This window comes from Leopardus geoffroyi, chromosome B4 (assembly GCF_018350155.1).
Source record: "Leopardus geoffroyi isolate Oge1 chromosome B4, O.geoffroyi_Oge1_pat1.0, whole genome shotgun sequence".
Classification (NCBI taxonomy): domain Eukaryota; kingdom Metazoa; phylum Chordata; class Mammalia; order Carnivora; family Felidae; genus Leopardus; species Leopardus geoffroyi.
The window spans coordinates 49015151-49032201 of record NC_059341.1 but is presented as its reverse complement, the minus strand read 5'-3'; the positions used below and the strand labels follow the sequence as shown (position 1 = coordinate 49032201).

Below are 17051 nucleotides of genomic sequence, written 5' to 3'. Positions count from 1 at the left end.
TATATCCAAGCAACCATTTCCCAAACTGTTAATTCAATGATTTCAACATAAGAATAAACAAATGTTCTCAACTGAGCATGAGATCATGAAGGGCAGTACTGTATAATAGCTGGGTTTTTCTTAAGTAAGAAATCACATTTCATCAAAATAGAAATAATTATTTGTAATCACTGAAATTTTATGACAGAGAGATTGTAATATGCCCCAAATTCCTAACACCTGAAAATATATTGATTCTTTCTTATCCATAGCCAAACTATGTTTAAAGCTTTCTAATCTATATAAAGTTTTTCATGACTGAGATTAAGAAAATCAAGCCAATGTTATTAATACCCAAACTCCAAAAGAGGAAGAGAGAAAACCACACAGTGGGTGTGAAATTCCTTCCTTCTCTATTAGGAGTTTTCACTGAAAAAAGAAGCTTATAGAAAAAAAAAATACACTCCAAATCCAGGAAAACATAAACAGCAGATGGACAAAAAGTGCCAAATCACTCTTTCTTGACTCAGACTCAACAATGTTTGAAGTCAAATTTCTCTAGGTTGCAGCTTGCTCAGATGAGGACGTTTCATTCAATTACCTCCAAACCTCTCCTGGCACTGAAGTTACCTGATTCCTTATCTTGAACCTGTCTGAGCACAGCTGTGGTCAGGATACTGCAGAAGCTTGACAGTGATGGTGTATACATTCTGTTTTTGGTTTTCTCTGACCTCGTTGGCTATACCTTCCCAGTCTCTCTGCTCAGTGTCCAAGTGCTGGAAGTGGTTCTCCTCTATTTCTGCTTACTAGTTAGTGATCTCATCTAGACACTCCAAAATTTATATTGCTAGCCCAGAATTCGCTGCTGATCTCCAGACACATAACAAGAATCATTTTATTTGACAACTGTATTTGGATGACCTCTCAGTTTGGTTCTGGTTTTTTTTTAGTCCAGAGAAGAATCTTTGATTCTCACCCTATCCCAAAGTCACTCCTCTTCTAGTTTTTCTAGTTGTGTCAGTCTCAGTGAATTGTACCACCATCCAGCCTAGTTGCTTAAGAGTAAAGCCTAGGAGTTAATTTTAATTTCCCTTTCTCTTATTTCCTATTTTCACCCCACAAGCAAGTTCTATGGACACAACTTCCAAAATAACTCCTGAATTCTGTCCATTTTTCTTCATCTCCATTATTACCACTTAACTAAAAGTTGCCCTCATTTCCAATGGAACTTACTGAATTAGAATGTTATTTTTTTTATTTTTTTTCACGTTTATTTATTTTTGAAAGATAGACAGACAGAGCATGAGTGAGGGAGGGGCAGAGAAAGAGGGAGATACAGAATCCAAAGCAGGCTCCAGGCTCTGAGCTGTCAGCACAGAGCCTGATATGGGGCTTGAACTCACGAACCGTGAGATCAAGACCTAAGTCGAAGTCAGGCACTTAACCAACTGAGTCACCCAGGCGCCCCGAATTAGAATGCTATTTTGTTAATATGAAATTTATTGTCAAATTGATTTCCATAAAACACCCAGTGCTCATCCCAACAGGTACCCTCCTCAATGCCCATCACCCACTTTCCCCTCCATCCCACCCACCATCAACCCTCAGTTTATTCTCAGTTTCTAAGAATCTCTTATGGTTTGCATCTTTCCCTCTCTGTAACTTTTTTTTCTCCCCCTTCCCCTCTCCCATTGTCTTCTGTTAAGTTTCTCAGGATCCATATAAGAGTGAAAACATATGGTACTGTCTTTCTCTGTATGACTTATTTCACTTAGCATAACGCTCTCCAGTTCCATCCACATTGCTACAAAAGGCCATTTTTCATTCTTTCTCATTGACAAGTAGTATTCCATTGCATATATAAACCACAAATTCTTTATCCAGTCTCACCGCTGTTGCTTAACATAGTGTTGGAAGTTCTAGCATCAGCAATCAGACAACAAAAGGAAATCAAAGGCATCAAAATTGGCAAAGATGAAGTCAAGCTTTCACTTTTTGCAGATGACATGATATTATACATGGAAAACCCGACAGACTCCACCAAAAGTCTGCTAGAACTGATACGTGAATTCAACAAGGTTGCAGGATACAAAATTAATGTACAGAAATCAGTTGCATTCTTATACACTAATAATGAAGCAACAGAAAGGCAAATAAAGAAACTGGTCCCATTCGCAATTGCACCAAGAATCATAGAATACCTAGGAATAAACCTAACCAAAGATGTAAAAGATCTGTATGCTGAAAACTATAGAATGCTTATGAAGGAAATTGAAGAAGATACAAATAAATAGAAAAACATTCCATGTTCATGGATTGGAAGAATAAATATTGTTAAAATGTCCATACTACCCAAAGCAATCTACACATTCAATGCAATCCCAATCAAAATTTCACCAGCATTCTTCTTGAAAGTAGAACAAGCAATCCTAAAATTTGTATGGAACCACAAAAGACCCCGAATAGCCAAAGTAATATTGAAGAAGAAAACCAAAACGGGAATGCCATTTTTAAAGTTAGGGCACATGGTGCCTTAATCGGTCTCCCTATCTTCACTGGTAACCCAACAATCCTTCCTCCCTTGAGCAACCAGAGGGATTATTTTAAATATGTCAGATTGTTTATTTTTAATTCTTTAAATTCTCTCTTGTTACACTCAAAATAAAATCTCAACTCCATCTTCTTAAAAATCCTGTATAATTTGGTCTCTGCCTATTCCTTCTGCTTTGCATGCCCTTTCCCAAACTTTTCATGGCAGATCCTTTCTTGTGATTCATATCTCTCATCATTGCTTCCTCAGAGAAAGATTTGCTGCTTATACACTGTCCCACACTACCCTGTTTTAATGTGGTACACAGCACTTCTTACCATCTCCCCCTTCGGCAGATCCTAAGCTCCTTGGGAACAGAAACTGAACCCTTCGAGTTCATTATTACAAGTAGTCTGGCATCTGGGCAACTCTTAGAAGGTTCTCGGTATGTATTCGTTGAATGAATTCATGAATGGATATTCTACTACCATAGAGCTATTTTGTGATAGGCCCAACCCTCTCATCCCTATTTCTTTCCCTTTCTTTCTTTTTTGAATGGTTGCTTATCTGGTGTAAACTTACCCAATTCTCTTAAAGTTGGCCCAGAGTTTCAAGTGGATTCACCAAGACCAGAAGTTATGACTGGTTGCTGGTTGAAGCCACAGTTGCATGTAGACCAATAAGTTCTTGTAAAATGACATTTCTTAAAGCAGATTTGATTCACATTTGTATTGACTGCCAAAGGGAACTGTCATCACATACCCCCATGGTACCGTGAAACTGCTGACAACCTACAATTCTTAATGGGATGATGGGCTCGATGCCCTGCAAACAGTACCACTGTTGGTAGATGTCTTCTTGTGGATGCTGATCGGTGACATAATATTTGAGAATCTTTGGCAATTGCTTTGAGGCTCTCTACCTTTGCACACACCATCCTGGATTACTTTATATTATACTGGACTCAATCATAGCCTGGTTTCTTCCCATAGATGTAGATCCTGCCCTCCATGATACCAAGTAGAGCCATTGCAAAGAGGCTTTTATCACAGAGAAACCGACCTCAGGGTTAGCCAAACCAATTTTGGTCCTAGCTTTAACAACATCGTTCTGATTCACACTAGCCTTAAAAATCTGTGTGCCAGAGTTGCAGGTTTCTGTAAAGTAGAATTCATATGACTTCTATGGACACCGAATGAATGCTATAAAGGAACATAAAATGACTAGAATGAAAGTTCTATGAAATAAAAGATAACTGCAATCAGTTATTACTAAAGCAAAATGTTATTTTACTTCTTTGAAAGATAAAATTTGGTAGAATGTATTCAACTTTGAGGTCTGTGGCTGCAGTTCGTTTCAATAAATATCTATTGAGCACCTACAGTAGGCAAGGCCATATGTGTTATGGAAAATTGAAAGAACCAAAAAACAATAATGCGATGAGTGGAATAGAAAATAGACTTCTAGACAAATGGATGACAAGTGAAATTATTTAGTTTTCAGGGGGAAAAAGGCTGAGTTCAGGCACATTATATACAGATTGTCTTGTTTTCAGAGAGCAACGATGTAGAAGCAGTATTCTGTCTGATATTTAGATCATAAAAAGGAAAACCTTATTGATTTTAAGAAATAATTTTTATGGAAACTGGCCTTTCCTTCTTGAAAAGTTTAAAGGACCTTTCTACACTGGTTTAAGTAGTCCTGCCTGCTAACAGGAAGATATGGAACCTCAAAACCTCATGATAAATTTGGGCTGGGAACTATCATGATTTTTACTCATACGCCTGTGTAGTGTGAGTATAATTGTACCAGCTCAGGACTTTAACTCATACTCCTGATCATATATCAACCATAATGTCACATTATGGCAACAGTGAGGCTCTCGATAGGCTCCCTAATTACTGCTTTGGTAAGACCCACCTCTGAACAAACCAAATGAGTTAGAGAAAGCAGCTAGGACCCAAGAAACACTTACAGCCTCCTGTAATCATAAAGCTGGGGAAAAGAAAGGCATGGGGAATGTGAGCATAATCTTTAAGCAATTCCAGTTACCTGGAAACGAGTTTTGAACAGATTTTTATATCCACGAAGGACAAAATCAGAGATAGCAGTTGCAAGTGATAGGCAGGCAATTTTTTTTTTTTTTTTTTTAGTAGAAAGATCACACAATGTTGGAAGCTGGTGATCTCCACATTCCTAGAGGTGAAGTACAGCCCGTTGGGGAAGAAGAGCAGATTGCCTGCCGTGAATGAAATTGAACTCGTGGTTCTCAATGGGACGGTGTTTGTAAATTTGTAGGAATGTTTTTAATAGCCACCAGGAAGGTTGTTAACTGGGCTTCTGTAGGCAGGAAGCAGAAATGCTAGATGTTCTGCAATGATCAAGAAAGCTCCAAACAGAAAAACTGTCCCAAGTCCCACATCCCACATATGTTTGTAATGTCATACCAGAATAAATCTACTATAAATGTAATTGCAAGTACTTTATCACATAATAATGTTAGAAAAGATTTTCCGGAAGTTGAGTAAAATAATTTAGAAGAAAGTTGTCATTAAGAAAAATACCTAAATGGAATTAAAGTGTTATTTACAAATTACTCAATAATTTACTTTTTCTGCCAATAGCTTCTATTTAATATGTTATGTATCTCCAGCTACCTATTTAATTTTATTTATTTGTTTAAAAATTTGTTAATGTTTATTTATTTTTGAGAGAGAGAGAGACAGACAGACAGACAGAGTGTGAGTGGGAGAGGGGCAGAGAGAGAGGGAGACACAGAATCCGAAGCAGGCTCCAGGCTCCCAGATGTCAGCACAGAATCCGATGTTCAAACCATGAGATCATGACCCGAGCTGAAGTCGGATACTTAACCAACTGCGCCACCCGGACAACCCTAATTTTAAAGGGTGTCAGTGTGAGGATTTAATTTTTGCCATGGCCAATAGAAGACAAAAAGATTTAAGACTGAGTGTTTTATGCACTGAATTATAGAGAAAAGCAACTACTGGGGAAACTAAGGAAAGACTGTTTTGTTTTGTTTTGTTTGTGATTTGCTACGAGTTTTCTAAAGCTACATCCCTACCAGCAATGGTACTCCGGGTGTTTGTTTAAGCTGCTAATAAAACACCCTGGATCAGTCTTTACGTACAGCTACACCTATAAACATATGTGGTGAGAGTGACAATTTGACACTCTTAGGAACAGACTTAGATACAGACTATAAATTAGCAGACATCCGAAACAGGATGTCAGTAAGTTGCATTAAGTGTTTTGAAAATATTTTTATTGCCATTCTCTATACTGTTAATTTTCAAAATATAAAAAGGAGATCTCTGCTGTGAAAATCACACATTGAAGTGCATCCATTTCTAGGTGGCCCCTCTTACACTGACACTACCCCACAACTTTTTGCCAATCCATTCTCTTGCCTGCTGCTGATTATAGACTATTATCCCTGAGGCCCCTTTATGTATCAGAAACTAAATGTATACCTCACTACGTGGAAAACTGTTGAATGTAAAAGATGTGTTTTGTGCTAAATAGTGTCACTTCCTAGTTGTATTTCATAATATAAATAATTATTTTGACACTACACTACACAATCATTTCCAGCTCATTTGCAAGAATATTATACTTTCCTCATTTCCCCTCATACACAGCCTATTATTTTTCTTGGCATCTTCTCTTTACTTTAATTGAGGTTATTTTCCTCTTTCTCTCATCACATGCAAATACATGTAGTCTCTTACTACTTATCCTAATTCTAACTTTTATTCAAGGGTCCACTTGTACTTATGCTTGCTCAGTTATTTATTCACTCCTCTATTTCCTTTTATACGTGCATGGAAGAACTACTGATTCCTTTACTGCTTGTAAACTTCAACTTTTTCATTTTAATTATGTGCAGTCATTAGACAATTCCACTATGACTTACAGAAGCACTGTATCTGAACAAATACACAGGGAATCCATATGATTTTGTTATATTTTTTTCTTTTACCTTGGTTTGACACTACAATTAGGACATTATATCAACTTTGAAAATCAGTATGTGGGTTATTTTATCTGTAAGTCTCAATTTGAGATATTAAAAAGGGCATCACATAATACTTACATGAGAAAGGAATGGTGTCTGATAGGGGTTGAAAGCACTGTACTAGATAATCTCTAAGGCTTTTCCTTTTCTAAATTCCTAAGACTTCTTCGTTTCTCGAATCTCACTAAGGATGGGGAATACTCCTGACTCCCAGAATAGCAAAAATTCCATTCACAGAAACCTATATTAAGTTGAACGAGGGCGCCTGGGTGGGTGGCTCAGTCGTTAAGTGTCCGACTTAAGCTCAGGTCATAATCTCACAGTTCATGAGTTGGAGCCATGCGTCAGGATCTCTGCTATAAGCACAGAGCCTGCTTTGGATCTTCTGCTCCTCTCTCTCTCTCTGCCCCTCTCCTGCTCATTCTCTGTCTCTCAAAAATACATAAACATTTAAGTTGAACATACATGTTTATGTTGCACTTATGAAAGAGAGTGAACATTTTTCTGTTATTTCATCGAATTGAAAAGACCATGACAAATCAAGAGATGCAGACGCTAGTTCTCTGGGCATGACTATTTTCACAAACACCCCCATGTATATTTTTCTTACCTAGCTTGACAAGGCGGAGCATGGAGGTATTACTTCCTCTTTCAGTGCAAGCGGTTACTGAGAGGTTGTAGATATCTCCTGGAGGCAGACTGAGAATCGCAGTCATGACATTGCGTGTTACCTGAAAGATCCATCAAGATTGAAGGTTTAAACTTCTAATGAACTTGAACTAGAATACCACTCCAAACAACTGCAGGGCTATGGTAGGCATTCTCTCTATTCTATTCGGCTTTCTACAGTTGATTACAACCCTACGGATACTTTATTTCCTTTGAAAATGATATGAATTCCTCAACTGAACCAAATGCAAGGTAGCTCTACACGTGCACAGTAAATATCAGAACATTTTTGCAATTAATCCTCTATTTAGAATAAGTACTACTCTGATACTTTTCTTCTTATTCACAGCAAATTTTAGAAAAGGCAACTGCTAGGTGTCTGCTGATATGTATATAACTCAGCCCTAGCTGAGAAGCTCAGAAGACACCTAGTCATATCTATAGCCACCTGGTTTCTTAACTAAAGACTACATTTTCTAGTTTCCTCTATAGCTAGAGGGAACCATGCGATCTACTTCTGACCAATGGATCATAAGTGGAAGTCACATGGGCAGCTTATAATCCTGTCTACACTCTGTAAGTGCTGGGCCTCCATATCTTCTCCTTTCCTCTCCCCGCATGCTAGAATATGGATATAATGATGATAAGGTTCAGCTATGCAAATGAAGACTACACAATTCTAGACGAAACAACATGATAGAAAGAATCTGGACCCCTGGATGATTGATCTTTTATAGCAGAGGTGCTCTGACAGTTCTATGCTAGCATGAGAGAAACAAGCTTTTATTTTCTTCGAGCTATGCTTTTTTTTTTTTTACAGTAGTTTAGTCTGTACCCTAACGCCATGTCAAAAGTGTAATAAAGCAGGAGAAAAATCAGTATTTCCAATGTACCCAAATATTTAGGCATTGGTGATATATGGAGAAAATATCAAAACATATTAACTGTGGTTTTCTTGAAAATGTTTGACATCCTGAATAAAAACCTCAAATCATAACTTTCAAGGTAAATGATGAGTAGTTTTAACTATTAGAGATCACTATTAAAGATTAAAAGGTAAACTCTCTGAAAGGAGGAATTTAATTATTTTTACTGTCCCTTCTCCGGAGCCCAAAACAGTGCCAACTGGCATAAACCATTTGTTTAATGTTTCAATAAGTGTTTGCTTAATGGTTTTCAAGAGTTCATGTAAATAAACGTTCAGATGTCCGATATTGGGATTCAAAAAAACATACACTCTTTTTAATTTTCTTCTTTCCTTCTGCAACAACCATCCAGTGTAACATTCTAGAATGGGAGAGGTCAGTTGTGTCATCTCCATATGTCCAACTGATATATAACAGACTGTTGAAATACTCCACAGATGTGATTTCTGGAGCAACTGGGGCTACAAGGAAGGTAAGAGGCACATTTTAGTTTAATAAGAGACTAATAATAATTAAAGTACTTACCAGCAGAGCATGCAATCCCATGTAGAGTTAATTTAGAGAATTAAAATTCATACCATAAAGGGTACCTGGTGCCTCAGTTGGTTAAGCATCGGACTCTTGATCTTGGTTCAGGTCATCATCTCATGGTTCGTGGGTTTGAGCCCTGCATTGGGCTCCTCACTGACATCGTTGAGCCTGCTTGGGATTCTCACTCTCTCTCTCTGCCCCTCCCCCGCTCACTCACATGCTCTCTCTCTCTCTCTCTCTCTTAAAATAAATAAACTTTTAAAAATTCACACCATAAGATGGTCCTGGGGATCCCAGGACCTCTCAGTAACATAACGAAGGTTGGTGGTAAAAGCTGGGCACTGATTTCCTGGGTCCCCACCTTGTATGGCCCAGACACAAGGCGGCCAGACCCATCTGTACCTGAGGATATCAGGTCTTTTATATTGATTTCATAGTTAGAAGATTCCTAAAGTGTTCACTTCTTTGCATCCACTTGTTGCATCAATAAATTAATAGTATAAGGCATTATCGAATTGATTTTCCAAACAGTACTGGAAAACTTGGGGTCCTATAAAAGTATATTTTTTATTGTGGTATAGCAAAGATGTTTATAGAAATAAAGGGCAGTAAGATCAATGGTTAGAGGGGCAGAAAATAAATATTGTTTATATAAAATCACAAAGCAATACCATTGATCATGTCTAACCAGCACCTTGCAAAAAGTAGGCTCTTAATAAATGTTACTGAAGCAAGTAGCAAGGAAGGAAAGAAGGGCTCTTTTATCACACCACAAAGCTAACTTCTAACACTGAGTTTCTTCATTTATTTTACATTCTGACACATTTAAATGCAAATTTTTTAATGGGGAGGAGAGTTCATTACCAACTTTATAATATATGAGCTCTGAATGTATATTTTAGTTATTTTTTAAACTTAACTGATAATTCTGAAGATTTTAGGAAACACGCACACACGGTTGAATTTCAGTTCCCTGTGCGTGCTGGTTTGGACAAGCAAGTGTTCCATTCTGAGAGACAGCACAAGACCAAAGGAAATATCTGGAGGAGAATTTCTATAAACCATGAAGATTTAGTTTCCTCGATACGCTACGAGTACTCGTAACAAACATTCATAACTATGCTTTCTAGAACAATTTTTACGGAAGAGACTTGTAATATAGAGCGTAAAATACATTTCTGTAGCAAGCAAGTTAACACAAACCCAAATCATATTTCAGAATAGTCTAATAAAGAGAATAATACCTGTGGCTTCTTTCCTCCATTATATTTCTATGTACTTCGTTATACATATGTATCTATACTTATATTTTGCCAAAGGATATTTTCTCATGTTCTAATTCTAGTGAGGACAAGAAACACTTTTAAAATTGCAAACCCGGAAACGTATTTAAAATTGTATAAGTATTAACACAGATCCCCTCACATAAATAATTAACTAGATCTTTAGATTTTTATACGCCATGTTGTTGCCTTAAAATTCAGCATATTGCTGAAAGGCCACAAGATGTCACTATTTGTTTATTAAACATAATTTGGTACACTGGCATAATTATGCATTTGACTTGCAGACAAAGTTGCCTAACAAAGACAGTAGTCCAGAAATCCTAATAAATCACACCTTATTCAAATATTTTATTCCTGTATCCTTTTATATCACACGATTTGGCGTTTTGGATCACAACTAAAAGCACAGGAAAGAGAAGTGTGATATCCTTGTTTGCTTTAAACTTGAGACGAGGGAAGAAAAGCAAAACGAGATAAGGCAAAGATTTCAATTGGCTTTAAAAATAAGTCTAAAAATAAGTCAGTGCCCATATATATTTTAATAATAATTTATACTATATAATTTACTTCTCACACTACCTGTGAAATATTATTATGCCTATTTGACAGATGTGAGAATTGAGACCGTCTATATACATATGCTTGGGTGACACCGTGAAGGGACAGTGTCAGCATGACTTAGGAGACAGTCCCAGGAGGGCTCGCTTCGGCAGCACATACACTAAAATAGGAGATTGTCCCAGGAAAAGATAAGGAGTTCACAAAGATCCATTTGTTGGAGACAACAGACTGCTCACCTAGCCAAGCAGCTCACTTATTAACCATAGAACTATTCAGACTTGCCCGGCCCATAACTTTTGCCAGGTCCCAGTCAGTTCCCAGCTCTGAAAGGCACACCTAAGCCACTTGAGTCCAGAACTCCAAATCCTGTTAATCGTTCATTTCCAGTGTCCCCCTTCAGAGACACCATAGAGAGCCTGGCAAGGTGGTTTTCTGCTTTATTGCAGAGAGTTCTAAAACACTTGGTCTTGCTCTATGAGCCGGTTGTTAGGTCACATTTTGAATTCTGCCAATGAGAAAAAAGAAGTCAAGGATCATTAGGACAATTTGCTCAAAGTCTGACAGCTAGAATTCTGGAGGGCCAGGTCTGCTCAATCACGTCTTCAGATGCAAAGTCTGGGCTCCTTTCAGACGTCTCTGTCTGAGGGGGAAAGAGTATTCTCAGAAAGGCAATGTCAATAAAGTTAAGCTGTATGAATTATTTATATGGTAAAATGTAACTAAAATTAAGTATGCAATTATTAATATAGTCAAGAAGCTCACACACTACTCATCACATAATTGGTATTTTCTACCTTTTTGATATTTTGGTAGTCTCTCACTTGTCTACTCTAGTATTACTATTAATATCTGGAACACAGGGAGCTCCAGATATTGTCTAGTAAAGGAAAGGGATATACTATGTATGTTGATAGTGTAAGAATTCAAATGATTAATTTCTTCTTTTTTTTTTTTTAAGATTTTATTTTTAAGTAATCTCTATACTCAACATGGGGCTCGAACTCACAACCCAGAGATCAAGAGTTGCATGCTCTACCAACTGGGCCAGCCAGGTGCTCCCACGCGATTAATTTCTTTGCATTTTCTTTCACTGATAAAGTCTGACAGAGTAAAACTAGATGTCCAGTGAGGAAAATATTTTGGCAACATTTTTATTCACCTAAACATATTTTTCTCACATCTTCTCTCAGTATAACACTAATTATAGCCTTGTAGTCCAACCAAAAGTTCCTGAAAAATCATAGTTCAAATAGGATTCAGAAATAGTCAGTGTTTCTTTGATGAAATCCCCCTTTCATTGCCATCTCTGACCACCTCTGTTATCTATCTCTGCTATATGAAAATGAGCTAACAACTGTCTCAGTGCTTTTAAAAAAAACCCCAAGGCTTACAAAAGTTAACATGCACAGGCTACACAGGGTAGATGGCCGATCCATGATTCAAACCCAGGTCCATCAGTCTCCAAAGCCTGTTTTAACTCCTGCTCTGGACAATGCTGCCATCAGCCTGTGACTTTAAAACTTTAATTAATAAGGAAATGGAGGCACTCTAGCAAACAAAATCATTAAGTGGGTAAAATCAGTTGAAGCCCAAAGTTCTGTCTGCTACATCTCTATTTTAATCGATTCCAAACAGGGGCACATAAATAAAGGACAATGACTCAGGATGAAAATGTATTTTGATTTTCAAAGACTATCATTTAAACAAATAATGAACTTTCAGAATCAAGGATACTAGCTTCCATGAGACTGAGCTTCAGGCAGTGCTGGGTGAGTGCCTAGCGCTTTCTGGAGATATATCTCTTCAGAAACTCCTCAAAATGGCGTTCTCTCCCCGTGGAAGCTGTTCCCATAACACCACTCACCTGTTATGAAGCTTATGGTGGAGCTGTCGCAACAGCTCAGTTCTGGGTCTCCCCATGTTACCATGGTAACTCGAAAGTTGTAGTACCATGCTGGCAGCAGATTGGCTATCCTCTAAAAAGAGCAAGGAGACAAAAGAGCAAGGGGGAAAAATCCTATTTTTGGAATAGAGTTACTTTTATTAGGTCATGAAAATTATTAACAAGTATTTTTTATTTTCCTTCCCATACCTTTTTGTATTGTATGTATATACATGTATGTATATCTGCATGTAAATAGAATGATCTACAAACAGAACTTTTAAAAAAGTGATTCATAGGTATTGAGTCAAATGTTACTAATATTGGTCTCATTTTGCAGTTTCCTAAGTTGTATTACGCATGTGAAATAGTACTTATTTGTAAGCGACTGTACACACACATTCCCCTATTTCTACAAAAACTGTCCTCTCACGACTTTGTGTTCTCCCAGTTTGGACCATAATCATGCATCCTTGTTGGGTGGCAAATACCAGAGACATCAACCGGGTAGAGGGCAATCGTGCACTTCATGTGTGACCTGTGCCTTAGAAATTATTCCAGCCTCAGAAAGCGCAATCTTTCCCTGCTCTCTTGAAAAGCATCCTCTAGTTGCACCTGGTTGCAACCAACCTCAGTTGGTTAAGCATCTGACTTCAGCTCAGGTCATAATCTCACAGTTTGTGGGTTCGAGCCCCACACTGGGCTCTGGGTTGACAGCTCAGAGCCTGGAGCCTGTTTCAGATTCTCTGTCTCCCTCTCTCTCTGTCCCTCCCCTGCTCATACTCTGTCTCTCTCTCCTTCAAAAATAAATAAACATTAAAAAAATTTTTTTTAAAAAGAAAGAAAAGCATCCTCTGATAGCCTGACATCATAGGTATTTAAGTGATGTGTACATGTTAAGAATACTCATCACTAGTGTTAAAACAGTGTCAACTAATTATTGAATGACTAACGGTAACTTTTTGTGTTTTCCTCCTAGGGACAGAGAGGGACAATAAGCTCTCAGCTCTATTAAAACGTGGATATGCCCGGGGCGCCTGGGTGGCGCAGTCGGTTAAGTGTCCGACTTCAGCCAGGTCACAATCTCGCGGTCCGTGAGTTCGAGCCCCACGTCGGGCTCTGGGCTGATGGCTCAGAGCCTGGAGCCTGTTTCCGATTCCGTGTCTCCCTCTCTCTCTGCCCCTCCCCCATTCATGCTCTGTCTCTCTCTGTCCCAAAAATAAATAAACGCTGAAAAAAAAAATTAAAAAAAAAAAAAACAAAAACGTGGATATGCCCAATTAGGGGTGAAAGCATGCTTCACATAATTATTTCTCTCTCTTTCTCTCTCTCAATCTCTCTCTCTCAACCTCTCCCTCGGAAAAAACAGTCCTACACGCAAAAACAACTAAAAAAAATCTTGAAGGTAGCAAACCACCCATGTGTATTTACAGGTAACTTTTTCTGATACACTTGGTACAGAAAGGCAAATTTCTTTACACAGGAAGTGTGACGGCTACTTAAGGAACCATTACCACTGATGCAGTTAAGGAGATAGTCGCTGCTATTTCATAGTATGTTGTCCACTCTGATGTCATTGTTGCAGGGTTGAAATAAAACATTTCAACTACATATTTTCTGAACACTCCTAAGTAAGGTCTGCTCCAGCTCAGAACCACTGCCGTAGGACCCAAGGGATAGAGCATTAAATCCTTTATTCCCGTTGGAACTAAGAAGAAGCAGGGAAGGATGAGAAAAGAGAGCCAAGAAGAAAGGTTTAATATCTTTTCGAATGTCTTAGAAATGGCTTCAACTTCTTAAAACTAGAGTTTTTGCCCTTCTGATATGGTTTTTGAATAAATCATATTTGCCTCCGATGTTATTTTTCTGAGTAATAGTTGCTAACTTTAGATCCCAGGTTATACAACTGTAGTCATTTATGACTCTGGATGTAGAATATTGGGTGAATGAGTAGGGACCCCCCATATATGATGCTAATGACTTGGGCATGGACACTGCATCCCCCTCCCCACCAACAGTACTCTGATAAAGTAATTCTTGAGGCTGGCAACTTACCGATAGCAAATGTCACAGGATCTGAAGGTGGGCCAATCAAAGGGCCTTTTCTTAGGTACATCACGACCTGGTACTGGGCACCGGGAACCAGATTTTCAATGATAGATTTGCTTGAGTTCACCTTTAAACCAAACACCCAACATGATTTATTTAGAGGTGGGCTTTCAGAATGTGACACAGAGGCTGATACTATATTCAGGGACTCTTTGTGGAGCCGCAGACGCCTTTGAAATCCAGAAGCCTTTGCTCGTTCTGGGGAAGGTCAGATTTCAAAATTAGCATGATTTATAGTTTATGTGAACACTGAAGGGAACCCGGAACATTCAAATTCTACGGCTGGATTTAATAAGCCCCGTGAACTGCTTTATACCATCAATGTCAATTTGAACCATGTACACTAGAGACACATCAGCCTCTAACCATAATCAAATCAGCAATACCATAAGGGTAGTCTGACATCCTAAATTGTAGTGTCAGCTAAAAACATACAAAGATCAGTGCAGGAATGTCTTTGGTCTCTCGTCACTAAGAAGCATATAATATCTAATTATAGAGAAGGAAATGACCTCAGAGATTATCTGCTCCAAATCTCTCATTTAATAGATCAAAACAGTAAAACCAGGAAATGGCCAAGGTCACATATTCAGATGCAGTGTTGGGACTGGAAGCCTAGTGTTGTGACCTCCAATGGCTGTTACAGGCAAGTCTGGGACTAAGCATCAAGATACAGTAGGAAATGCTTCTGAAGGCTATTGTGACCCCTTAAAATAATGTTGTAGAAAATATTTCTCATATAGATGAGCCCTTCTTTACTGTTCTTTTTTTTTTTAACTTTTGGTTAGGTAACAAATACAATATAGAGAAAAACAACCGACAGATGAATGAAATGTACACTTAAAAAAAATGTACTTATTAAAGTTAAATGTTGGCATGCACTAAGATTAATGGTTCAGTTTACAGGTCAAGAAATGTGACCTTTAATGCCTCTGATATTGAAGACAGCCTTGCTTAGTAGAGAGAACACAGGTTCTCTATTCAGACTGCCTGAAATCAAATCCTGACTCTACCTCTTATCAGCATGGAAATTTATTTATAATTCTTAGCGTGGCTTCATGATTGATAAACTATAGATAATACTATTATATACCTCACAGGTTTCTATTGAAACTAGAGATTCAATAAAGATAATTCACTCCTCATCAATTTTTGGCCTCTGGGGTATATAACATTGTAAAATTACTGTGGAAAGGACCAGAAAGAAATCAAAGAAGAACAATAATGTTGACAGCTTACCTATGCTATAAGATTTTTTTTAAGCTTCGTTATGATTTTAAGAATAAATACAGAATTCATGGATATGAATTTTAAGCCTTTCTAACACCAGAAACTGATTCTACACAATAGGAATTGTATAACTTGAGTTGGGACAACTTGCTCTAAATGTAAGTAAGGGGAGCAGCATACCATAATTTCTTTTCCAGTAACTTAAACAAAATAAAATGAAGTTGAATTCATAAAATAGCATTTCCACCCCTTCTTTCCTACTCACTCATACCAGAATTTTTTGCCCATGTTTTACTGTTTAAAAAATTTTATTATTTTTACAAGTCTATTTATTTATTTTGAGAGAGACAGAGACAGAAAGAGAGAACATGAGTCGGGGAGGGCAGAGAGAGAGGGAGACAGAGGATCCCAATCAGGCTCCACACTGAGTGTGGCTCAGGGCTCCACCTCGTGACTGCCAGATCACGAGTTCATGACCACGGAGATCACCACCTGAGCAAACATCAAGAGTTGGGCGCTCAACTGACTGAGCCACCCAAGTGTCCTTGCCCATGTTTTAGAATGTGAATTCTGCTGGAAGCCATCTAGGTAAAGTTAGCCAACTAGATATTCTCATCTGACGGAGCATTTCCTGAAGAGACAAACTATGAATAAGAATGTGTATGCTGTGCACAACTAAGCAACATTGGCTTATTTCTTTAAAATACATTTTTAAATGATAAAACTAATAATGCGCATTGCAAAAATTATTCACCCAACAGAAGAGCAAATGAAGTTAACTGGCAATTTTTCTATCCTCCTCCCCCCACTTCCAGCATTTTGGGGGACAATCTTCCAGACCCTCCTACACACATATATAAATAAACAATATCATATTGAACCATATAGGTGTTGCATTATCAATGTCGCTCCAAACTTTCCTTTAAGACTTAACAACATATTATGCACATGTGGGCATGCCTGTGAATGTTAACCTAGCTCATCAATCACTCCTTTAGAATATTTAGAATAGCAAGACAGACAAAGTGTAGATTACTTCAGGCTGGTGTTAAAATCTCTTTGGTTTGATAATATTTTAGGCAACTACTTGATTCTGATTATTCAAATGACTACCTGAAGTCATAGCCACTTAAGTTTGCCATCATATTTAATATCCTGAGGGTATTTTGCTAGTGAAATAAGTCAGAGAAAGGCAAATACAGTATGATTTCACTGTGTGGAAACTAGAAAGCAAAACAAATGAGCAGACAAAACAAAACAAAGCTCACAGGTATGGGGAACAGAATGGGGGTGGCCAGAGGGGAGAGGGGTT

The 17051-nt window shown here is 37.9% G+C and overlaps 1 protein-coding gene across 2 annotated transcripts in view; it reads right to left on the bottom strand.

The window, feature by feature from the left end:
* PTPRO (protein tyrosine phosphatase receptor type O) overlaps window positions 1-17051 on the bottom strand; it is a 243670-nt gene that overhangs the window by 63184 nt on the left and 163435 nt on the right. For both annotated transcript variants that reach the window (XM_045464471.1, XM_045464473.1), the window contains exons 8-12: window positions 14456-14576; window positions 13915-14108; window positions 12383-12494; window positions 8450-8601; window positions 7156-7276 (exon numbers count right to left, since the gene is read on the bottom strand). In XM_045464471.1, the coding sequence (XP_045320427.1) occupies window positions 7156-7276; window positions 8450-8601; window positions 12383-12494; window positions 13915-14108; window positions 14456-14576 (700 nt within the window). The remainder of the gene's footprint in view (window positions 1-7155; window positions 7277-8449; window positions 8602-12382; window positions 12495-13914; window positions 14109-14455; window positions 14577-17051) is intronic.